This window comes from Dipodomys merriami, unplaced genomic scaffold (genome assembly GCF_024711535.1).
Source record: "Dipodomys merriami isolate MVZ:Mamm:240054 unplaced genomic scaffold, mDipMer1.0.p SCAF_8, whole genome shotgun sequence".
Taxonomy (NCBI): domain Eukaryota; kingdom Metazoa; phylum Chordata; class Mammalia; order Rodentia; family Heteromyidae; genus Dipodomys; species Dipodomys merriami.
The window spans coordinates 54070435-54095744 of NW_027206401.1; the positions used below are offsets into that span (position 1 = coordinate 54070435).

Sequence of the window (25310 nt, forward strand, 5' to 3'; positions counted from 1 at the left end):
ATTTCACCTCATAAGGCACAGAGACCCGTACTTCTTTACCTGTAAGCTATACCTTTTATACAAAACACACAGTTGCGTAAAATTACGATTTCACCCTTAGGACAAATTCATCTCTACCCCTTCTTCTAACACTCATGCTTGAGTCTGCCAGGAAGTGGTATAGAAGTTGCTCATGTAACTGATGTAAGAGGGGAAGTGTGGCAGGAAGGGAAAGTGACATTTTTGCGCTTTTTCTACAGGTGCACCACCCCAGAGTGAACAACACAATGTCAACATACTCCATGTTCTGTGAGAGGCTCAAAGATTATTTTAAAAATAAAACAGAATTAACAGAACCCTTTGCATTATTTGTGCATTAATCCTTTTGTATAGGCTATATTAAAAAAGGAAATTACACAGATAAGATCTGCTTTGGAGATGCAGAAATAGTTGTTGTTTAATATTGTGTAAATCCCTGAAGGTCACAAAACTCACAAGGACTCTGTATCAACCTCTCAATCATTTCCACAGGAAGCCCGAATTCTTATTCCTTCCTCTGATACAAAATATAAAAAGAACCACCAAGAAATATTTTCTCAAAAAGATATCAGACCCTTACATTAAAATGTCCAGGTCTGCAAACACCCAACAATGGCTGTAATTTCTCACCATGAAAGACTGACATCACACCTGAGGTAGTGTACACCTATAATCTCAGGAACTTGGGGACAGGAGGAGTGAGGTCCGAGGCCAGTCTAGGTAAAACTGTAAGACCTTCTTTGAAAAATAACTCATGCAAAAAGGCTGGAGGCATTGCTCAAGTGGTAAAGAGCCTGTCTTGCAAGACTGCTCAAGAGTGCTTGAGACAGAGAGACAGAGAGACAGAGAGAGATATAGAGAGACAGAGAGGCAGAGACAGAGAGGCAGAGAGCAGGAAATGCCCATGTAGTTCAAAGCAAGTTCATCTGTGCACACACTTGTACAGCCCAGTTGTAAGCACAGACTATGATGCGGTTACATAAACATGAGCATGTTACACATCAGACATGCATGCTCCTGAGATCTGAACTGGCAATTCACTCCATCCCTTCTGAGCAGAAACTAAATAAATAATGAAAAAGCAGGAAGTGTTTGTTTTCTTCTTTAATTTCGCAGTTGCTGGATGGATTCTGTTCTCTCTGCTGACTCCTGGAGTGACTCTCCTAATTAATGAGCGGATTATAATACAAACTTCTTGAGAATAGGAAATACGGTAGACAGAGCCCCTGAGAAGAACGTGAGCATTTGTCAGCAGAGAATTAACTCTGGGAGGAAGGCAGCAGAGAGGCCGGAAGTCCCATGGCCTTCCTCTCCCTTCACCCCCCAGGGAGCAAGGGCACTTGGTGGCAGAAGCCCACCTCCTCCCAGGGAGGCTAATTATTGCTACATAATTAACCTCACAAGAAAGTGGTTCAGATTAATGAAGCAGTGTTTACTGGAGTGATTACAAGCTCTTAGAATGGCTATGAAAGGTATTTGTTTACATAATTACCAACATGGATATTAATAATGGATTCTGGGTAAATTATTGCAATGACAAATCTAGATACCAATTTTTATAAATCATATTTTTAAGCCATTAATGCACAAAAGGAGAAAGGAAGGGAGGGAGGGAGACTGATAGAATAAGGGACGGAAGAAGAAGAAAGGAGGTGGAAGAGAAAGATCTGCAGAAATCTGGTGATAAGTATCTGACAACAGAGCCCCGTCCTGACCTCAAGAGGAGGAGGAGGATCAATGTCCATTTAGATTTGTATCAATCGTGGCTCAACACAAGACCACAGCACCCTCAGTCTAGCTTAGTTTCCACATACACACACACAAACTCAAAGAACTTTCTGGATAGATTCTGAACGAGTGCTCTGTCACATAAAGACAGGATTTGGGGTTTCTTTGGGATTCCTTCTAGCTAGGCAAGAACAAAAACGGGTTCATGAAAACTTCAAGTAAACCTCAGTATTGACAGTGTGAAGTTCAACTACAGCCACCTCTTGAAAATGACCCTGTGGGTGAGCTGAGTTCCCCCACCGCTGACAGGGTCATCAGGCTGCTCCTGCTGAGTTACAGATGCATCTCCAATACCAACCTCTCAGAGGTCTACCAACCTCTGAGCGCCGACACCCCTCCCCCATGCTCCTTAGAGTTACAGCCAGGCCTGGCTCAGGCCTGCCGTCACAAAGCACTCTTGTTCCAAAACTCAGAGATAGCCTATGCCCTTCACATGAGCGGATAGCCGCTGTCCAGCTGTCATCTTGGGGGAAAAGGGGGGGTCTGGCTAACCGAGGAGGCCAGGTCCTCGAGGCGTGGCAGGTGGAGGCCTGCCTGGTCAGGAGATGGGGGAGGTTGGGTCAGGGAGGCCCCCCTGATCAAGCCGACTGGGGAGCTGTGTCACTCCCCTGTTGCTCCAGGCCTCCCCGCACTGGGCAGAGCCCCAGGGCAGCCCCCCCACACACACAGCAACCCTGGACACCGTGTCTCTCAGCACGAGACCGGAATGCCCGGGTGGCATCTGCTTACACCACGGCCAAAGCGGACAAGCCACATGTGTGCCCGGGGAGATGTCCTCAGTGCTGGGAATCCATCACGGGTGGATACCACAGCAACTAAACCTTCCTTGCTCTGTTTTAGTTGATATCCGGAGCTAGGCTGTCCGCAACTCCATCAGCAGTGAGGAGGGAGGAGGGCGGCAGCGCACGTGCTACCTGCGTGGAAGGGAGCAGAAAGATTTCTAATGTGGGCATCTGCACATCCAGCAGCTGGCCAGTGAAAAGGATTCTAAGTGTCTATGGTGAGCTCAGCCTCGTGGAGTCAGCTAATGGGCAGGACTTCTGTCTGGGAGCCGAGGCGAAGGTGGGGGGGGGGTCCAGTCAGACAGATGGACAAGAGGAGAAATGCTGTATCACTGCACATCCTACCCCACTAGCTCTCTTCTGTATGTTCTTCCTTATCACTTCTGCTCAAGGCTGGTCCTCAAGGCTGGTGCTCCACCACATGAACCCCCACTTCCAGCTTTTCCGTGGTTAATAATCACCTCACAGACTTTCCTTGCCTGGACTGCACTCCCTAATAGGTAAGGTGACCGGCGCCTGGCTAATGAATCAGCATCTGCGTGGCTTCTAAGTGACCACAGTTGTGGGTTTGTGGTTTCTGCGGTCACAGGATGCAGAGGGCAGAGGCAAGCATGTGCACTATTTATGATGCTTCGTAATTCACTATGCCCTCTATGCTATAATCAATTGAACACCAAACACGGTCATCAGAAAATCCCAAGGAAACCACAAGAGAACAGGAAGCCATCCATTTCCCTGAGAGACCATGTTTCTTACAGGATTAGCTAAGGCGTTCAGTCTCTGTTCCAGGCAAAGAGACCAAGGCACCATCTTGTTCCAAAGCAAAGCCAGTCGAAATGCACAATGCCCCCTGTACCCATTTTACTTTCTTAAACGTTGTAAACCACTTTAAAACGTGTGCTGTCTTCTAAGTCATAACAGCTGGGAAGAGCCAGGGAGAGCAGATCCCAATCTGCAATGGAAGTTTCCTGACCAGGACATGGAAATAAAGACAAATTTCAGTCTGCCTTGTAGAATGCATCTTTAAAAGTTCACCAGATTTAAGTGCAGAAAATTATATCCACCACTGATCTCTGTCTTCCCAAGGTATTTTCTTTCCCACCTTACGATTTTCATGGATAGAAAATACAGGAATAGACAAGTCCAAGATATCTAGAAATCAGCAAACATTTATGACTAATTAAAAACACATCATAAAGCCCTGTTTCTAAACAAATTCAGTAAAAGTAACCTTTGTCATTCAGTCTTCCCTTCTTTGTTTCCTCCCTCCTTCCCTCCCTCCCTTCTTCCCCTTCCTCCTCCCCCCCCCTTCCTTCATCTCTCCTCCCCTTCCTTCTCCCTCCTTTTTCTTTAGGCCTTCCCTTCTCTTTTCTTTTCTTCCTTTTTGGGCAGTTATCAAAATTTTATTTTTTTAGGAGTAAAAATAAAAGTTCTTTAATTTTCCTTTTGAAACAAGAGGGAAAACTCACACACCTATTTCTTTGTGGGGCTTGCACTTATGGCCTGAAAGCACTGTCCCTGCGCTTTTTTTTTCTTTTCTCAACACTAGCATGCTCTATCACTTGAGCCACAGCCCTATTTTCCAGCTTTTGTTGTTGTTGTTGTTTCTGTCTTGTCACTTAGTTAGAGATAAGAGTCCTGGTGCACAGTGACTGCTGCGGCAACCAGCCAAGGACAGATCCCAGGAACAGCCAGCAGCCCGGCCCGGCCTCCTCCCACACCCAATGAGCTCTTCTCAACCAACCAGAAGATGGAGGATGCTACTTTCCTACAGCACAGTGCCAGGCAGGTCAGATCCCACCACAGATCACAGACGCGTGGGAAGACTCTAGACTGGAAACAAACATATGGTTCTTTATTTGTAATGAGCTTGGACTGAAATCAATCAATCACTTTTAAGACCAACATCAGGTGAGGTACAGTAACATATACCAGGCCAAGCAAGGATCTAAACTGATGGGCACTGTCCCATGTGGCGCCATCTGTATACACACCTTCCCGTGTGCACAGGACAGCAAGCACGCCATCTGTATGCATGCCACAGCAAGCATGCTCTGAGCCCCCTCCCAGCTGGAACCTCTTGGTGAGTTCTGTGGACTAGGCCCACAAAAGTGAGCCTCTCTTGTGTCATGGAACACAAGTTCCAAGAAGAGGTATGTTCGGCTGAACGTATCCCGTTAGGGGTATATCAATCTCATAATATTCATACCAGAAAATGTGGAAGGCCCATGGAAGTCTATGACGTTGTGATCCAGATGCCGGCGTTCCAGAAACAGGGAGAAAACCCAGCTTCTACGGCGTCTTATTTGAACCCATTTATAATGGTTTTAGAAGAAAGACCATCGCATTTAGAGCATTCTAAATAAGTCATACCAAATAGGACAAACAAAATTTTCCTCAAGCAGTTATTGTTCAAATAAAACAATATGAATGGTAGAGTTTTCTGGCTGAAATGCATTTCCTAAATGTTAGGGTTTAATATCATTTTCTTTAATGGCTTTGTTTTTATTTGTAACATTTTGGTTGGTTGAACTCAAGGCCCTGGGACTGTGAGGCTGGTGCTCTATCTTTTAGGCCATACCCCAGCCCTTCTTGTTTTTGTTATCTTTCAAACAGGGTCTCAAGCTTTTGTCTTGAACGAGCTTTGGACCACCATCCTCCTACCTCCTCCTGTCACCCAGCTGGGATTACAGGTGTGTTTCAGCCGCACAGGGTGAGTTTCCCACGCAGGATCACACCAGCGTGGTGCTTAGGCCTCTCCTGTCTCTACCTTCTAAGGATCTGGATTATAAACCTGAGTCACCACATTGTCTAAACCTGTTTTTTTTTTAATTAGATGCCTTAACTCTTATTTTACAGTGCTTTGTAGGTGAAGCTCTCTTTTAAAATGTGTTCTACAGGAGAATAAATCATTATTTGGGTCTACTACTGTAAGATTTGTTTTCTCAAAGTTTAGATGTTTTTTAAACACAAATGATGTTAGCATGGGTGGTAGGTCTATCCTACCCAGCTGTGAAAGAAACACCAGCAGAGTCAGATGTGTTCCCAAGGGCTTAATACAGACCAGCACCTTAAGAAAAGCCTATCTCAAAGCAGTCTCCTTCAGCAAAGGAGCCTTCTGTTCCTGTCAGAGCCCCCTGCCTCTCATCAGCTCCACCCAGGGACCACCAGCCCAGGGCGGGGAGCAGGTCTCTACCAGGCTTGCCACCATGCCCAGCACAGGGACTGTTCCAATCCTGCATAAAACGCACCCACAGCCAGAGGCTCAGGGCTTCTTGGGGGGCAACCTATGTTCATGGACAAGTTCAGACAATTAAACAACAATCTCCATCATGATTATCGGTCACTATGGCTTCTAAACATAGAATAACTATCCTAAAATCCTTCAGAAAACCACACTGCTTTGAAGAAAATCTTTTTATGTTAATGGGGAAGGGTAAAATTTTAAAGACTAGCATAAGTCAGTCAGATACACTCAATACCATTAATGATGAGGATGATGATAATGATGATATATATGTCTATGTATCTATCTATTTATGTATCTGTCATCTGTCTGTTGATCACCTACAACAAATACATAAGAAGCAGGTAATACAGATGAGAGCTGGAGTCTCACATCTGTAATCCTCACATCTGAGGATCTTGGTTCAAAATCAGCCTGCACGGTTAAATCCCACAGACTCTTAGCTCTAATTAACTAGCAACAAGGCAGAAGTGGAGGCATAGCTCAAGTGGTGGAGTGCCAGCCTTGAGCAAAAGCTAAGCGAGACTATGAGGTCCTGAGTTCAAATCCCAGTATGGGCTGGCACAGAAGAAAGGGAGGGAAAGAAGGAGGGAGGCAGGGAGGAAGAGAGGGAGGAGTTGGGGCAATCGTAACTGTTGCCACTGTTAAGAATACACTTAAGGGGCTGGGAAGGTGGCTCAGTGGTAGAGCGCTTGCTTTGCATGCTCAAGGCCCTGGGTTCGATTCCTCAGCACCACATAAGCAAAAAGAAAAAAAAGCCGGAAGTGGCGCTGTGGCTCAAGTGGTAGAGTGCTAGCCTTGAGCTGAAGAGCTGAGGGACAGCGCCCAGGCCCAGAGTTCAGGCCCCACGACCGGACCCAAAAAACAAACAAAAAAAAAAGAATACACTTAAATTCTCATTTCACAAGGATACAATTATCAGTTAAAACCAGTTTCAAACGTCTCCACAACTTTGCTTACAGGGCAGGTCGTATGAGCTTTCCACAGACCCCGGACGCCCGCCACCATGCATTGTGCATCATACTAGAAACCTGCTTGGCTCACACAGCTGGAAACGCACACCAAAGCCTGCCCAGTGTTCTCCCCACACAGACTCCCAGCTACCCTGACAGAACCGTGAATGGAAACATTCCTGAAATCTCCGTCCCAAATCCCTTCCGGATCCCTGGGTCGGCATCCATTGAGTATTCCCACACGGATCCTCCACTGGGTGCTAAGGGGACTCCTGGTCCCTGGATGAATGAGTGTGTGCATGTACGTACGTGAGCGCGCGTGCTTGCATGTGTGTACATGAACAGCAACGTGATGCCAGGGAAGAGACACACTGGAGCTACTGTGTGGGCCCTCCTATGCATGCACACACACACAGCTCACACATATGCACACACACACACACACACACCTCATCTAACGCAGCCCTCCATCTTGGTAAGCAGTGCCCACACTTCATTAATGAATTAAACTCAAGTCACTTATCGAAGGTGACTCTAGGTGACTGAGTCACTGTAGGGACTCAAAGTCTATCAAACACCAAATTATTCCTTCCATTTCAATGAAATGACACAGCCAGAAAATTTTAATATGTCTCTGATTTCTCAATTCTCATTAACTGGATTGAGAAGAAATTCTCCAAGCACTGACAAGAACTAAAATAATCCAGCTCATTATTTCATTTGTCGTGTCTCATCGGTCTGTCTCCCAGCATCTTGTCCGATGGAAGAAGCTGAAGGATGGGACAAAAGATGAGTACGTGGAATAACAGGACGAAATGCTGTCCTCACTAACCATTATCTGAAGACTCGGCACCCGTTACTTTTTTTAAAAAAGCAAAAATGGGCTTTTTTGTTGTTGTTTTTTTAACCAACTCTGATTCAAGAACCAATGGGCCTTTATAGGTAATATATACCAGAGCAATTCAGAGGAAAAATATATCTGAGACAGAAGCTACCTTGAAAAGTCAGTTTCACAATGTAATTCTTCTATTAGGAAATAAATGATAAACAAATGTCGGCAGCTGGATTGCAAATGAAGTATCATGATTTTTAAAGAAATCTAATCACTGGCATATCTCCATCAGCTGTAGATAATCATCTGTAGATGCAATCTCGCTGAGATTCGGGCCGGTGCCCTGTCCGCAAACACACAATGCCATGCATTTGAGGACATTGCCACACAATCCAGTTTTCTTGAGTGTATGTATAGGAAGTACTTCCTAAGTTATCGGACACAATGCGGTCAAGGCATTTGGCTTGACCTGGCCTATAATTTTAGTAGCAGCCTCCTGTTAATGGAGTTAGAGTTCTTCATCAAGAGTTACAAACAGAAGCCCTAAAACTGTCTTCCAAGTACTCTTTTCTTTCTTCCCAAGAGGTTGCATGGCCATTTGTGGATAGGAGGGTTTGGGAAATGACAGTATTACGCCAAACTAGAAGACAGAGAGACACAGCATGAACTCAGACAGGGAGGGACTGGCGAGTTTCCTCTATTTCCACTATTCATCTAGGTTGCCATGGATAGCAAGCCATGTTTATCACTGATCGTGTCAGATAAATATACATGGAATAAAGAACGAGTCTCAATGATTTCACTCTTTGTTTGCTTGTTGTTTTAACAATGTGTCTTAACAACCCCTTGGAGACCAGAAAGTGGCATCACTCACACATGAATGGAAGCAGACAGGGGGTAAATGGCACCCAGCTCCCCCGGGAAGGGACTGACAGGAAGATGTTTTGCCTAAGTCACGTGATCGCTGACCATCTCTGATGCTCCCCCACTCATTTCAACCAACATTCACGGGAACCCTGCTCAGCCTGCCCTTCCCTTGGAGATCTCCACCTTGGGTGGGCGAGATGGGCATATGATGGAATTTCACACCTGCTGGAGAGGAAGGCTGGAGCCCAGGTATCCCGAGTGCAAAGCACTGTGGGGACCCCTGAAAGTGGGGTGAGCTATGGGGAATGCTCAGAGGGCGTGAACCTCCCCATGTTCTCATAAAGAGTGTGGATGGAGGCAGCCATCTTCAGAGGAAGAGATCAAAGCAGTAAAAAGAGGATGGAGACAGGTAGATCAAAACCAGCCTGAGAGCAACCAGGGCCAATCAGAAATAAATGAGGACAATTAAACAACTGACCATGGAAATCCCTCAGTTCTTCCACTGCCTCCCCAGGGACCCCAACTTCCTTTCACTAAGGGGAGCCATTAGAAACAAGAACCCATCAAGGCTTTCTATTAAGTTAAACATGTTTTAATTTCTCATTTTAAATGAAGTAGTAAAATAACAATAATATCATACCTATATATTATATTATGCATGTATTATACATTATATATTAATTACATTAAATATATTTCTCTTTTCACGGGCCTCATTGCTGCTCTGCTCTCCCTTAGCTTTTCACTCAAGGCTGGCATTCTACTACTTGAGTCACACCATCACTTCCAGACTTTTGGTGGTTGCTAGAGATAAAAGACATATGGACTTTCCTGTCAGGGCTGGTTTTGAACCAGGATCCTCAGATCTCAGGCTGCTGAGTAGCATGGATGACAGACATGAAGCACCAGCACTCAGGTTTTATACCTTCATAGTCCAGAATAATCTTCAACAAATGAGACCCTTAAAGGATAGTGAAGTCTTCAGAGAAACTAAACATGGCTTTCTTCGCAAATGGTGCCCGGTCTTTCTCCAGGCTCAGAACTCCGCTTATAACCCCCTCCCCCCCCCACCACTCCCAAACACAATACTGTCCTTGGGGCTTCCTTCAAAACATAGAGTATCTGCCAGGTACCACTAGCCCATGCCTTCAATCCTCGATACTCAGGAGGCTGAGATCTGAGGATCTCAGTTCAAAGCCAGCCTGGGCAGGAAAGTCCGAGAAACTATCTCCAGTTAAAACCACCAGAAAACTGGAAGTGGTGTTAATGGTAGAGTGCTAGCCTTGAGCTAGAAGAGCTGAGAAACAGCACCCAGGCCCAGAGTTCAAGCCCCACGACCGTCCCTGCCCCCCACAACACACACACACACACACACACACACACACACACACACACACACACACACACACAACCCAGGTTATCCATTATATGCACACAGGTTCTAGAAATAAAAACTCCCAGAACGACATCACTATTCTTGCAAAGTCTTATGTGTCTGTATCTGTGTGTGTTTCAATCTCCTTGTCACTCAACAAATTCACATAAGATCCTAGCATATAATAACACACGTCAACCCTAAGTATGCCAGAGACTGATAAATAAGACAATCCTTAGATGCACTAATATTTAATATTTTAATGAGGCATCAGTACAATGCTTTACTGTGTCATATTAAAAACAGCAAATGTTTTTGGGTTTTTTTCTCCATCTGTCCTGAGGCCCTGGATGAATCAAGAGGAATGTTCTAGTACAAATCCTTTCTCTATTGTGTTTCCTCCATCCTTGCTGAGTCTCATCCTGTCATCTAGAGGCCTCAGCCACCAGCAGCTGGCCGGGATTGTGAGCGGGACCTCTGGCATCTGCAGCCCTGGGACTGCTCCCCAGCCCCGCCCTGCAGCTTTCCGGGTGGAATGAGGAAAAGAAGCTTGCCACCCCAGGCCAGCCTTCCTCCTGAGCCAGGGAACCTGAGCACCACAGAATCATCTCCCACTCATCCCCTTGGTGACTGAGAGGCCAGTGTGAACACGCGTGCACAGAGGTGCACTACCTCGTTTCAAGAGCCAGAGTTCCAAGCTTGCACAGGTAACGGGGCTGCCTGGAATAGCAGGCCTAGTCCAAACAGCCGGACTCACGGCATTCAGAGCCTCAAAGGGCTCTTGGAGAAGCCTTTCCTACCATCGCGTATATCTGTGATATCAGATACTTAAGATCTCACGTACTTTGCATGAATAAGTGTGAGTAGTGCAGGAGTCAGGATTTTTATGTTGCCTTTAAACAGCCGTTCTGCACTGCCCCTCACCGGCAAGGCTCGGCTGGGATGAGGTGAAGGAGGAAGATTGTATAAGAACGGCCGGCCAGAGCACTGGGACAGCTCTGTCACCAGGATCCATAGGTCCCCATCTTTGGGGCTTGCTGCACCCGCACCAATACAGAGCCTGGATTTCGAGATGCAGAGGGCAGAGGCTGCAGTCCCCTGAGGAGGTCTCCCTCCCGCTGACACGCACATCCTTGCCCAGGCCCAGCAACATCACCATAAAGCCAGCACCCTTGTGTAATTGTCTACACAGGCACTCCTGCCATATTCTGACACCACTTACACATCTGAGGTGTAACAGTCACTCCTGATGTGCGGACCACGTGACTGCCTGCTCTAACACCTTTCTGTCCACCCCTGGCAATAACCACAAAACCTCTGCAGTCAAGCTGCTGCCCCACCCCCGCCCGGCCTTGGTTCATTTCTGGATGGACACTGGGACTGGAGCCCATTTAATGCCCGAATTAAAACTGTGGAAAACACCGATGTCTAAGTTGTAACAAAATGACCATGAAACAAGCACACGCGTGCGCGCACACACACACACACACACACACACACACACACACACACACACACACACACACCAACCTAGTGTGCATGAACGAGCACTACTCTATGGGCCGACCCTGTGTGGTCTCTAGTTCTCTCTGAGCCGCTGAAGCTTCGAATTCCAGGGACACTAATTAGTTTTAAATGGTGTTAAACACCCTCCCGCAGTCACAAAGTGTGGCTCTGGGATTTTCACTGGAGAAAGAACTCCTGTAATTTAAAACTACTTTGTTTGTCTTCAGTCTCAGCCGCTAGCTAACTGACCTGTGGAGATGTTTGAAGGTATACACACACACACACACACACACACACACACACACACACACACACACAGAGCCATTGGTGTGCATTTATTTCCTAGCAGGACCTCTCCCTTTCTGCCATCCCCGGACCCCTCCCCCCCAACGCCTTTGAATTCCCATCCCCCATTTCCAGTCAGCCAGGGAGAAACAGCTCTGGCTACTGAGGCTCAGCCCTCCACCCCTCCCTTCCAGACCCTTGGCTACTCTCAATGAAAACCCTCCAACAAGGGACAATTTGACATGGGCCACAAAGCCTACTTGTGTGGGGGGAGGGGAGGAGGGGCTGGAGCTTGGCTGTCCCTGTCCACAGACTGAGCTCTTTGTGGCCATCAGAAAACATTTCCTGCATAAGAAATCAACACACTCTGAGTACAGGGCTGCAGCCCAGGCAAGAATATGCATGAGCTCCGTCCTGGAGGCTGGAGTGAGTCCCGGCCTCCGAGGGGAAGGCATTTCCTCCCAATATGCCTTTGCTGCTTCCTTGCATAATTCAAAGCCATCCTGGACTTCAGGTCTCCCCAGGCTCCTCACTGCAGACTGGGTGCAAGTCAAGGTACTTTCAGGCTTCCCCTGCATTTCCCTGGCACTGGTTTCCGAGGTGTTTTCCTACCTACCTCATCTCTGGGATGTTCCCTCCTTCCCTTTTCCATGCATATGAATAGGAGACCAAGACAACAGTAAAAACAACCTCCTCGGCCCCCCAACTAGCCCAGCAATTGCAAGAGACATAACAGGGGGGAAGATCAAGAGTTTACTTTTGCTCCCTGCTCCCCTGCCTGCTCCCTGCCTTGGCTAAGTCAGCCAGCAGAGCTTGAGGGCTTGGCTGCCAGCCTGTTCCTCTGCACCCAGAATTTACTGTCCATCAAAAATGGGCCAACCCAGTTTGGGGGTATCTACTCTCTGGCTTGCTATTGTGAGGTTTTGGTCATAGTGTCCAAAGGCAGGGCTGGAGTGAGAGATGGAGGGAGGAAGGAAGGGAGGGAAAGAAGGAGAGAGGGAGGGAGAGGACCCAATGCTGAATGTTTCAGAAGGAAGAAGTCTACTTCACCAAACAGGACCTGTGTGTAGATTCCTGGAGAATTTTGCCCTCTGAATGAAGCATCAGCCCCCTCCTCCACTTCCCCTCCCCCACAGCCCTTCCTCCAGGACGAGCTGGTCTAGCATCTCCTCCTTGTACCCCACCCCCACTCCAGGGATACACTGTCCCCCAGGCCCTGGGTCTAGAAGCTAGCTGGGGAGACCTTCATGAGGAAAGATGACAAATCAGCACTCAGTGCTAAGCAGAGAAGCACGCGGTCAGGCCACAGACCCCACCCCATCCCCTAACGCACCTTCCTTGGGGGGCCTCCGGGCCTCGCGGGTCAGGTTGCACATCTGGGTGGTCTGCAACTCCTGGGTCAGGCAGCCCTCTGTCTGCTCATTCAGGGGCAGCACCACGTTGCTCAGCAGCACCACCGATGCCTGGTCATCCCCGCCCAGCTCCCCCAGGTGCTGGGGGCAGGAGCACTTGGTATACATGGCCCCACAGGACTCAGCTCGGCCATTTTCGGACTTCAGGCAGCTTTCCAGCCAGGTGCACAAGACCTGGCACCCGAACTGGCTGGGGCTCACCTTGTTCAACACCAGAAACTCAAAGAAAGATTTCTGATCGTCGTCTCCTTTTCTCTGCGATCCGGGGAACTCGGCTGGGAAGACCCGGCGAATCTGAATAAAATTTTTATCATACTGTACAAACACAAAAGCATTCTTGGAATCACAGAGCTGCATGATAGAATGGTTCTTTCTTAACAGATCCTTTATCTTTTCATGGGAGAAATGATCGAACTGGTAAGCCAGCAGGGAGAAGTTGGAGCAGCTCAGGTCCTTCTTGGAAAATTTCAGGTAAATACTGTATTTGGTTGGGTCTGGATTTTCCAGCGTCCAAGTGCAGTTGGTAAAGTTCTTGGGGAACATCTCGCTTACAGAATAGGATCCATAAATGACTCCTTTCACCAAAGTTGAACACCAGAAGTCTTGGGCAGCGTTAAATCCAAACATAACCAGTAGATAGGTGGAAAATATAGAAATCAGCAGCTCACCCACAGCCTTCATCCTATGACATCTGGCCTGCAGAAAGGGCGACAAGAGCGAAAGGCATTGGAAACATAGAATCCTCTCACGATTGCAGCAAGCTGCGTTCCAGATTCCAGTTTAAAAAAGAAAAAAGGAAAAGGAAAAGAAGAGGAAAACCTTAGATGAAGGCCAGGTGCTGTGCTCGGTCCGCAGCCAGGGCCCCGCGGTGGCCACGCGAACAGCGCCCTCTCGTGGCCACCGGCGGCGGCCACCTTCGCGTTTAAAAAGAACATTTAATAGAGGATTAATAGGCATGCCCGCATGCATCCTCCACGACCTCCTTCTCTCCCCGCTATCGTTCTAGAACGCGGGTTGCAGGGGGGGGCAAACGGGACCTGCAGAATGAGTACGACCCCGAACACTGGCTGCGGATTCTCCTCCACCTCCGGTCAATCGAGCGGCTGACCCCCGCTCTCCGGGCTCCAGCTCCAAGCCAACGCCGCCGCCCGGCACTAATCCGATCATCTGGGAGCTGCTGGCGCCCCGTGACTTCTCCTCTTAACCGTGGGGAGTCATCGCCAGGAAGTACGGCCCCTTCCCCCGTTAGAGGAGGGCCAGGGATCCCTGCCGGGGCGCCCCCCCATGCGCCCTTCCCCATGCGTCCTCCCCTCTGCACCCCCCCCCCGCACTCTTCCCCGCACCCGCCCTCAGCGCCCTCCCCATGCGCCCTCTCCCTTGCGCCCTCCGCCCCCCCCGCACCCTCCCCTTGCTCCACGGGGTCCTAGGCCAAGACCCAGGAGAAATCGGGTGCCCCCACCCCTGCCGGGGAGAGGGCGGACACCCTGGGTGGTGGGTCCCCGGCGGGACCCCAAGGCCTCTCCCGGCCGGTTGTATCCGGTCTGCGCCCCAAGGCCATGCCAGAGAGAGCCCCAAACTGCAGTCCCAGGCTGGTGCCAGGCTTCCAAGTTTCCCGCTGTGGTAGGTGGGTTGGTCTGTCATCTGTCTGTCTGTCTGTCTGTCTGTCTGTCTGTCTGTCTGTCTGTCTGTCCGTCTTTCTGTCTGCCTAATCTGCAGGGGATGGCCTCTGGAAAACATGTGCGGGTGGATTTCAGTGTGTGAACTGCTCCACGAGATCGCGGCTGCGCCCCGCTTCCTTCACGGCTTGTCTGTTTAAAAAAACAAAGTCCTCGATGGTCTCTTCTGTAAGCCGTTATCATATAGATCATATATAGATCATATAGATCATACATAAATTACACATATATCATACATATGTCATATATACACCCATATGACTGGGCTGTTTTTTAGTTTTAACCTTTAAGAAGTTATTTCTTTGAATAAATGACACTGCTCTCTCGCTCTCTCTCGCTCTCTCTCGCTCTCTCTCTCTCTCTCTCTGTGTGTGTGTGTGTGTCCCCCCCCCCGCCCCAGCCTCTGGGCTGATAAAGTGGTACCAAGTTAATTTTAGAGGTGTCTAGGCTGCCCAGCCGTTTCCTGTCCTGAAAATGGACAGACAGAGGGACACGGGCTGCGAAGCGTTCCCGCCCCCCCCCCCATATTGCATAACGCTGGCCGGGCGCGCACGTCTGCGCCCAGGGCGAAGGCCGCCGGCTCCCCGCGGGCTCGAACTCACAGTCCCTGCCTTCATCTGAGCAAGCCGGCCCCAAGTCTCCATGGAGCCGCGGTTTAAGAATTAACACACGCACACGCACGCACACACACGCATGTCACCAGAATCACTAGGTCTACGGGAACCGTGCCCTAGGTTGCACACAGACACACACGACACACACAGGAGACAGACACACGACACAAACACACACAAACACACACACACACACACACACACACACACACACACACACACACACACACACACACACACACAGGAGCTCAGTGAGCAACGCCTTTTCCTACTTGAGAAAACCAAATCCATGATCCTATTCAGGCTCAAAGCCGGGGAAGTTGTGGGGAATTCTGGAATGTTCCTCCTGGCTGTTGCTGAGGCAGTTTGCAGGCACTGCAGGTCGGAGGCGCGCGCCCCGGGCGGGTGCAGGCCTGCGCCCGGCGCCCCGCGCCCCGCGGACAACCGGGTCTCCATTAGGAGCCCGGCCGCGAAGAGCCCGTGGCCGCCGGGGACTCCTCGCGGGGCCGCAGGGGCGGCGGGGCCCCGGGCCCCGGCTCTGCCCAGAGCCCGCCGAGCTCGGCACTGGGGAGACACTCCGGAACCCAGGGCGCGGGGCGCGGGGCGCGGGGCTGCGCTGCCCTCCACCCGGCCCGGCCCGGATCCCGGCGGACACGGCCTGCGGAGCCCGCGCGGGGCTTCCCTTCACCCCGGACCGGAGCCCCGACCCGCGTGGAACCCGGGCCGCCGCCGCCGACGACGCCAGGTGTGCGGTGCGGGCCCGCGCCCCGCGCCCCTCCGCCGGACCGCTCCCCAGGCCGCACTTCCCAACTTTGCCGCCGCGGGGAGCGGGGTTCGCGCCCGGCCCCGCGCCCCGCGCCCCGCGCCCCGCGCCCCGTGCCCCGCGCCCCGCGCCCCGCGCCCCGCCTCACCTCGCACTCCGAAAGCTCCGGGCTCCGCTCTACGACGCCGGCGCCACGCCGCCTGGGACCCGGGCGCCCCGGCCCATCCTCCCCGCCGCTCGGAAAGCGGGGCGCGCGCCGGGGGCGGCGAGGTGTGCGGACGGCGCGGGCGGCGCGGGTCGCCGGGGGCCGCCCCGAAGCCGGCCGGGGCGCGGGCGGCGCGGGCGGGCGGCGCGGGGACGCCGGGCAGGTACGAGGACGCCGGGGCCTGGCCTCCGCCTCTGCCCGCCGCCGCCTCTGCCCGCTGCCTCCGCCGCCGCCGCCTCTGCCCGCTGCCTCCGCCGCCGCCGGCTCTGCCCGCCGCCGCCTCTGCCCGCCTCTGCCCGCCGCCGCCGCCGCCGCCTCCTCCTCTTTCTCCTCTTCCTCCTCCCCCTCCTCCCCCTCCTCCTCCTCCCCGCCCGCAGGTGCCGGCGGACGGTGGCGACCGAGGAAAAGGAGAGAAAGCCCCGGGCTGCGGGCGCCGAGAGCGGCTCGGAGCTAGCTAGGCTGCGGCTCGGACCCGAGAGTCCCCGCTCCGCCGGGCGCGCGCGGTACCCGGAGGATGCGCAGTCCTGGCGCGCGCTCCCGCCGGCCTCCCGCGTGCCCGCGCGCTCTGGGCCGGCCCTGGGTACCGGCGCGGGGCGGGGCGGAGGAGGGCTGGAGGAGGTAGGGATGGACAGAGGGATGGAGGGAGAGAGGACTGGAGGAGAGATGGGGGGGGGAATGGAGGAGGTCTGGAGGAGGGATGGAGGGAGGAGGGAGGGATGGAGGACTGGAGGAGGGATGGAGAGAGGGAGGAGGGAGGGATGGAGGACTGGAGGAGGGATGGTGGGAGAGAGGGAAGAGGGAGGGAGGAAGGGGAGGGGAGAAGAGGGAGGGTTGGAAGACTGGAGGAGGGAGGGAGGAGGGAGAGGAAGGAAGGATGGAGGAGGAACGCAAGGAGGGATGAGGGGAGAATGGAGGAGGACTGGAGGAGGGCTGGAGGGAGGATGGAGGGGCTGGAGAGGACAGAGGAGGGGAAGGCAGGAGGGGGACCGGGAGGCGGGGTCTCCTTGGAGCCGCGCGTCCGCGCACCCCGTTTGGTCCACTCTCTCCAGCTCGCGGGTCTCTGGGTCCGGGTCGCGGCTTGGGGAGCAGAGCGCTGTCCTCACCAGGGTTCAGCCCCCCGCCCCGCCCCGCCGCTGGCCTCTCCGCCCGGGATAGGGACAGGGTGTGTGGAGACTGTCCCCAGACCGTGCGCCCGGCGGCGATTCACATCGCACGCGCGCCGCTCGGTGCGGGCTTCGCGGGGACCCGCGCGTCCCGGCGCGGGCTGGGTCGGAACCGCTCGCCCCGCGGCTCCGGGTCTCGCCGCAGGGCTGAGCTCGCGAGCTCTGTTTTGTCTGTGTCCTGCCCGCCCCTTCCAGGTTCCGAGAGGGGCGAGGTGCAGGCAGGGCGGGGGGGGGGGGGGGGCGGTGTCCCGCAGGTGCGGGCCGGGGACTGTGCGGGGCGGGCGGGAAGGCCTGCCGCATCCACTGGGGCTGAATCGCTGGGGCGGCCGGTGACGTGGATTCAGCGATGGGGCCTCGCGTGGGGAGCCGGGGAGGGCTCGGGAGGCTGCCGCGCGTGGGGAACCAGGGAGCCGGGTAGGGTTCGGCACCGCGGCCCCTGGACGGGGTGCCGGGCCGGGGTTGGGGCGCCCTGGAGCCCAGGCCAGCCGCGGCCCTGGCGTCTGGTTTGCGCCCTGCATTTGTTTTGCGTGGTTCCTGCCCATCCTCGCTCTTCGCGTGAGGGGAAGTGACGGGAACACTTGGACTCTGCGTCCAAGGGAAACCAAAACACTATACCCCGCACGTGTCTTCCTAACCCCCCGAGCTCCTGGCGATCGAGGGGAGCGATTTCCACGGGTGGCAACTTTCAGAGCCGGGGTGCGAGCGGATTCCAGCCGACCGGGGCTGCACTTCCCTCCCGCGCGTGGACGACGGGCAGGTGCGTGACAGAAACGTGAAGCACATGGTGTGCGTGGCGTGGGTGCGGGAAGGGAAGGGAAGCCCGGGCGGGTCGTGGCTTCGACCCCGGTGATGGTGATAGTCTCTCAGTCACTCTGAGGCCTGGGGACAAGGCGAACAGCCCAGCTCTATTTTAAAAGCTGGGTCCTAAGAGGAAGGCTGCTTCCCAGGGCCGCTGGTTCAAGAGGAAACCAGGGCTGGGTCTCGGTAAAAGTCCACGCTGATGCCAGCCAGTCCTCCCTGGCTGGCCGGCGTCTGGCTAGAGTGCGCCCCACACGCGGGGCCAGGTGCCCCTAGGGTCCCCCGGCCTCCTCCGTCCGGCGTCGGGTGGTCAAAGCCACGCGCACAAGGAGGATGGCTGCGGAAAAGCTGCTCTCGGGAAATCCGAGGGAGATCCAAGGAGGAACCGCCTAGTGCTGGGTGTCATGTCCTAGCGCGCACACAGACGCGTTCCACCGGCGGCCACGAGCGCCCCAGTGCACACCAACACCAGCACCAGTGACACGCGGGGAGGGTACGGATGTCATGTTTCCTCATCGATGTCCACGCAGATATTTTCTGCCTGGGCTAACTCCAAACGTCAAACCTTCTATCTCGCTGTCAAGAGTAGCTGGGACTACAGGTGTGAGCCGCCAGCACCGGGTATGTAAATGAATTGCTATTCATGTTTCCTGGCCAACCTTCAAAAGGACTGTAAAGAAGTGTTAAAAGGTGAAAGCCTAGACTAAGTTCAAGTGATTGCATTTTAAATTGGCCTAGATCCTTCCTGTTTATCATCTCTCCTATTATTTATTCAGAGGAGGATGAGAACATTTAAGTGCAATTTGTTTTTGTTTTGTTTTTGTTTTTGTTTTCCCCCCTTCGTGCAGGACCTGAGGCCCGAATTCAGGGCCTGGGTACTGTCCCTGAGCCTTTTTTGTGTTCGTGGCTGGTGCTCTCCCACTTGAGCCACAGATCTAGGTTGGCCTTTTGTTTTCATTTTTAAGTTTTTGTAGTTAAGTAGAGATAAGCGTCTCACTGACTCTTTGAACTGGAATCACCAGATCTCAGCCTCCAGAGTAGCCACCAGCACCCAGCTAATCATTTTTAAACCTCATTTTTATAAATTTAGTGTAGGCTTTTCCATTTGGGGATAACCCCATTCTCCGGGATGATGGCTTAACATTAAGTATCATTAGCACAATTTTCCCATTCAAAGAATAAGAACGTGTTTCTACATGTGCAGTGAATTTTAGGAAGTGACTTTCCTACCTTCAGCCCATGCCCTTTTTCTCATACTTTTCCTGGTATCAGTCTAGTCTCAACTTTCCAAGTTTTGTAACATGCAGTTTTTCACATTGGTTTGCAGATTATTCCTTGTTCAGTGCACTGTAGGTTTCCAATGATCAGAATCTCCAACTGATACAAAAAATAAAGACTTTAGGGACTATTAATTTCATAATTAAAGAGAATTAGTATGATAGCAGAGAAATGAAACTTATTATTTACTGTCTTTGAAAAATGCTTTTCTATGTTCTTTTTAAAAATAAAACAATGAACATTATCACGAAGTTTCATTATCATGTGTAGTTCCTTACGGGGAACATTGGCACACTTGTGGAAACCTGTACCAACTCTCTTGTCTTTCCCCTGCACCTGTTCCTCTTCCTGTGATGGTTACTGTAGTGGACACGGAAGTGCTTGGCATGAGGATTCCAGTCCATCCGGTCTCCCCATAAAAACGGAACTGGACATTTTCGACTTGGGCATCTCAGGAAAGGTCTAGAGGCAGGCAGTGGGGTTGGGGGGCGTGGGGGGGGCGTGGGAGAGGCCTGCCCTCCCCCTTTCCCCCCTCCACCTGCCCCGACTGCCCTGCCCACCCTGCATCTGGCTTCACCCAGGCCCGCTGGTCTCCACCTGGGCTGTTACTCCCCAGTCTTGAGCGGGACCTGTTCCTGTCCCAGGCTCCGACTGGCCTGCTCAGCTTTGCATTGCCCGCCACGGTCCTGGGCCCTGGGTTTGAGGCTTTCCCTTCCCACGTGGGAATTCCGGGCTCGCTTCCCTTGCTCTTCTTCTGCCTGAGGTTGGGGTGGGGGGGGGTGACGAGGGGGGGGGAAGCCGGGCCGTGGCCCAGCCTTTCCCTGCTCACTGGCCTCTCTCTGCACCGATCCCACGGGCACCCACCCGTGGCGTGGTCATGCGGGGCGTCCACCCGCAGTGCGGTTGTCGGCAGCCTCCAGTTCCCGAAAGGGAGCCTAAGACTTGAGTATAGCAAGTTCTCCAGAGATGCGGCCTCGTCTAACCCGTGCCACGCATGTCCCAGCCAGGCGCCACAGTGAGGGCGCGCGTGGGCCATGGTTGCGCGGGACTGGAGGAGAGCCACCGGGGCAGGCCCACACGGAAGGGGGGGGGGCTAGGACCGCGGGGTCATGCCAAAGCACGGGGCAGGGGCCAGGACCACGGGGGGCAGGCCCACTGGGGGGGCGAGGACGTGGGGGGTAAGCCCACAGGCGGCGGGGTGGCCAGGACCATGCACACTGGGGTGGGGGTTGGCCAGGACCGCGGGGGACAGGTCCGCGCGGGGGGGGGGGGGGGCGGTGCCGGGACGGCGGGAGGGGCAGGCCTAAGCGCGGGCGGGGGGTGGGCAGGACCCTGGGAAGACGTCTCCAGGCTGCGGACACGCCCGGCCCGGCCGTGGGAATTGCTGGCCTACAACCTCCCACCCAGGCTACGTGTGAAATCCTGACTTGCAAAATGCACGAAAAACGGAAAGCCTTGCGCAGTGGTTCACCTTGGGAGACCATCTGCCGGGAACAACAGGAGCAGACGTGCGCCCGTGGCTGGGGGCCGCTGCGAGAACAGAGCGCTGACCAAGCCCGGGTCCACGCCCACTACGTCCACCGCGCCCACCGTGCCCACCGCATCCACTGCGCCCTCCGCGTCCACTGCGTCCACCACGTCCACTGTGCTGCCTCGGGCATGTCCCAGGCACCCTGACCTGTGCGGCCCCTCCAGACTCAAGACCCACGCAGCCTGGTTCTCCCAGAGGTTCTCCCAGAGGGAGATTTCCCGGGGTGCATCATTTATTTGTTTGTTTATCTGTTTGTTTATTGGCAGTGACGGGGCTTCAACTCAGGGCTGAGGAGATGAGATGGATTCCTTACCCAAGGCAGGTGCTGCGCCACTTGAGCCACAGTGCCACTTACGGTTTTCTGGTGGTTCATTGGAGATCAGAGTCCCATGTTCTTTCCTTGCCAAGGCTGGTTTTGAACGGTCCTCAGATCTCAGCCTCCTGAGCAGCTGGGGTGACCGACGGGAGCCACAGCGCCCTGCAGCAGTTCTCATTTTCTTGCCCTCGGTACCAGAGGGACTGTTATTCTTACCCCCGCCCTGTGGAAAGTTCTCTTCCTTCCAGGCAGCATTGGTTGTCAGGTTCATGGACAACCAATAGGTTTGAGGATGGCCATTCTGACTGGGTGAGGTGAACTTTAGGTATCATTTTGACTTGAATTGCCTTGATAGCTCCAGGTATCGAACCTGTCACACATTTATTAGCTGTGTGTTCTTTTGAGAACTGCACAGTTCATTTGCTCATGTATCTATCCATCAGATGATTCATTGCTGCTGGGGTGTGATTTCCGTGATCTGTGTAAACCCTGGATATGAATGTCTTCTTTGACGACCCCCTCACAAAGATTTTGTTGCATTCTCTGTCTCTTCACTGTGGGTTTTGTCGGCTTTTGATGTACAAAAGCTTTCAAATCCAGTGCAAAATCATGTTTGCCAGTTCTTGCAAGAATCCTTTTCAGGAAGTGGTTGCCTGTGCTTACACCCGGAGTTATTTCCCCCATGTTTTCTTGTAGTAGTGTCAACGGATCAAGCCTCACGGTAAGATATTGAATCCATTTTGAGTGGGTTATTGTCCAGGCTGGTGCTCTCCCACTTGAGCCACCATCTACCTCCAGCTTTTTAGTGATTAGGTGGAAATATGAGTCTCATGGGCTTTCCTGGCTGAGGTGGCTTCAAACCTTTGATCCTCCTCCTGATCCTCCTTTGATCACAGCCTCCTGAGCATCTAGGATGAGAGGTGTGAGCCACCAGAGCACGGCTAAATGGTGATCATCTTTATTCCGAGAGAATGCCTGAGAATGGAGACAAAACATTTGTTGAAGGTGACAATTCATATATTTTTAAATTTACACAAATAGAAAGTTTGTTGTTGAGTATTGGTAAAGGAATGTATAAATGAATATCTTTACACATAAAATACGTAAATATATAAAACAATATTATCTATTATAGAAATATATGAGTAATTAATATGTGAGTAATTAATAATTAACATGTATACATATATGTATACGTGTACTATATATGTATAACTATTTTATATATATAGTGAAATCCAACAGATTGTTTCGTGAAAAGGGGAATGGAGCGTATGTGCTAAAGGATATAATATGGGGGTAGGTTTGTTTGTTCAAATCATGCTGTGCACAGCCACAGAATTATCACAACAAATCTCCTCATTATATTAATCTATGCTAATGAAGATTCATAAGAAAGTTTGTTGAAGAAGTCTGTAAATGCCAGGCTTTCCCTGAAATGAATGCTTCCAGCATATTTAACCAGTCACAGGCGTCAGAGAAATTTCTCAGGGAGTGTGACTTTGGTGGTGTAACTGAGTGTCTCATAATAAGGCTCAAGTAATTGGAAAATTAAATTTCTATCATGTACTTACCATTTGAAGCAGGCCACAGCAATCCTTGGAAATTTAGTTTGCAGGGATTAACATTTAAGAGTACACTCTAGTTGCTATCTGGTATTGAAGTTTTAAAAAGCTGTCCGATGGTGTTTGCAGGTCCCTGTTGTCTATTTCTAAATTGTTACATTCTTTGAAAGCAGTCACACAAGGTGTGAGAGGTAAGTTAACCCAGCAACCAGTGCTTATGTTTCTGAAAATTGTAAAAATCTGTCAGTTACTGCAATGAAAAAAGGAGAATTAGCTCAGGTCAACTTTTGGATAGGGTGTTTTTTGTTGAGGATAGCAAATTTTCACATTTTTGAGGACAGAAACACCCCCTACACGGCACAGGCTTGATTCTAATGTCAGTACGCAGGAGTTTTCCATTAAAAATTTACTCCCTGTTCTGTGAATACCCTGGAGGCCACTTCTGGTCACCACAACAAAAGCCCCACCAACCGCTCCTGCTCCTCAGTGCTTCTCAAATCCACTGGAATGTGGAAAGGAACGGGTTTAACAAGCTAAGGTCTCACTGAATTCCTGAGCATCTCTTAGATGCTGTTGATACCCAAATTGACTCTGTCTGTTACAATGTAAACATTTCATTCCCATCTTCTCTACCCACGCAATTATAAACTCAGGAGAGATGCACCTGCTGGATAAAAGAAATTTTATAATTAAAGTCTGTTGATGAACAAAACATGTCTGATCATTCTCGTACTGAACCACTAAGTTAGGTTCTGTTAAGTCACCTTGTTGGACTCTTCTTGTGGAATCAGATCTATCGGGTAGGCAGATAGATGGACAGGAGGCAAGCTGTCGTTCCGCAGTCATCATTGCCTCTGGCTGCCTCAATAAGAATGCTCTAAAATTTCCAAGTCACATTTGTAAGAGTACCGCCAGCCATCAAACTCCTTAGACACTGGACAGGCCCCCTCCTACAGCCCCTGGGTCCTGTGTCCCAGGGAGGTGGTTTCTCATCACCAGTGATAAAAATTAGATGTGTCTTCCCCTCTGTTCTTTGTGCCTTTGTCTTCAAGTCACACCATTAAGAAATTCCAAATCTGTTTTCAAGTATTATCCTGTGATAACTGTTCTAGTGCCTGGTATAATTTAATAAAATGATTCAATTATTAATGATCGCCTAGCAACTTTGCCCTTGAAAAACTGATATCACACTGCTGTTGGCCTTGCTCTCTAGATCCGGCCTGATGTCCTGAGCATTGGCCAGATGTGGGTCAGAACACTGGCTTTAGTTTGTAGTACTATCACTGATTTGACTTTCGTATTGTTTTCTGAACCTCAATTTCTTCATTTCTTCATTAGATTCTGGCTGACATGAGTACAATTGTCACAAGGTGGCAGGGTATTGAATTTGGCAACTACCTGCCGTCCACCAGAGAAGCTCCATTTCCTCAGATTTAAACTCCAGCAGACCGTCATCCAGAACACGTGGCAGAAATCTCAGCCCTCAAAGCTAATCATCGTGTGATAACATTGTACTACACACAGTGTGTATGTCCAGGATCTGGCCATTGATCATGACAAATTCTCATGATGTATAATAGTTTTAAATAACAAATAATCCAGATAGTTCATTCATAAATCACACTAGAAACCAATCTAAGAGAGATACACTCCCACTACATCTTTGGGTTCTAGATATCCAGATTGTTCCTTTGCAGCTAGATTCCATGAAGAGAAATGTATACTCTGTGAATGCATGTGATAGAATAGAGGTAATTTCTTGTATACGTGTGTGTGTGTGTGTGTGTGTGTGTGTGTGTGTGTAGAGAGAGAGAGAGAGAGAGAGATGGTTTTTTAAGAAGCAGAAAGATAACAATTTTCATTACAACTCAGGGTTTAGTTCACTGACTAATTGCTTAGAATGTTCACAGCTCTAGGTTCAATTCCCAGCAACGTGTGCACACACTCCCACACACCTACTCCCCCCCCAAAAAAAATCTCATGATATGAAACAGAACTAAATCTTTAGTGTAGAAAAGGGTTGAAATCTTGTATAGGGAAATTAAGGCATATCCTGCATCCATTGAATAAACTGTAAATCAGATAGAAGAGACAACCAAGTGAAGCAGTGTAAGAGTAATTTCTAACGGAAGAATTTCCCTGGGTTTTTGTTCAGTTCTTTAGTTCAGCTTCAGAAGCAGTGACCTGGAACTAACTCCTGAGGGCCCTAGCTTATTAAAATGATTTGCTATTATAGCAATAACATGATCTCATTCAAGATAGCGCCTGCCAGTATCAGTGCAGTCCTCTACCTCCCATCTCCAAGCCTAGGGGGTTCATTTTTTAAATATATATTT

The 25310-nt window shown here is 51.1% G+C and overlaps 1 protein-coding gene and 1 long non-coding RNA gene across 4 annotated transcripts in view; one reads left to right on the top strand and one right to left on the bottom strand.

The window, feature by feature from the left end:
* Adgrb3 (adhesion G protein-coupled receptor B3) overlaps nucleotides 1–16384 on the bottom strand; it is a 527596-nt gene extending 511212 nt beyond the window's left edge. Inside the window, exons 1-2 of one of the 3 annotated variants that reach the window (XM_070010769.1) lie at nucleotides 16267–16384; nucleotides 12987–13761 (exon numbers count right to left, since the gene is read on the bottom strand). In XM_070010769.1, coding sequence (XP_069866870.1) covers nucleotides 12987–13746 — 760 coding nt within the window. In that variant the 5' untranslated portion in view covers nucleotides 13747–13761; nucleotides 16267–16384. Of the gene's footprint in view, nucleotides 1–12986; nucleotides 13762–15343; nucleotides 15361–16266 lie in introns of those variants that run through there. The other 2 variants (XM_070010770.1, XM_070010771.1) reach the window with 2 other exon arrangements.
* Nucleotides 16385–18165: 1781 nt separating this feature from the next.
* LOC138819240 (uncharacterized) lies at nucleotides 18166–25310 on the top strand. The gene is made up of 3 exons (XR_011369376.1): nucleotides 18166–18243; nucleotides 22306–22414; nucleotides 24313–25310. It is a non-coding gene; the product is annotated as an uncharacterized lncRNA (long non-coding RNA).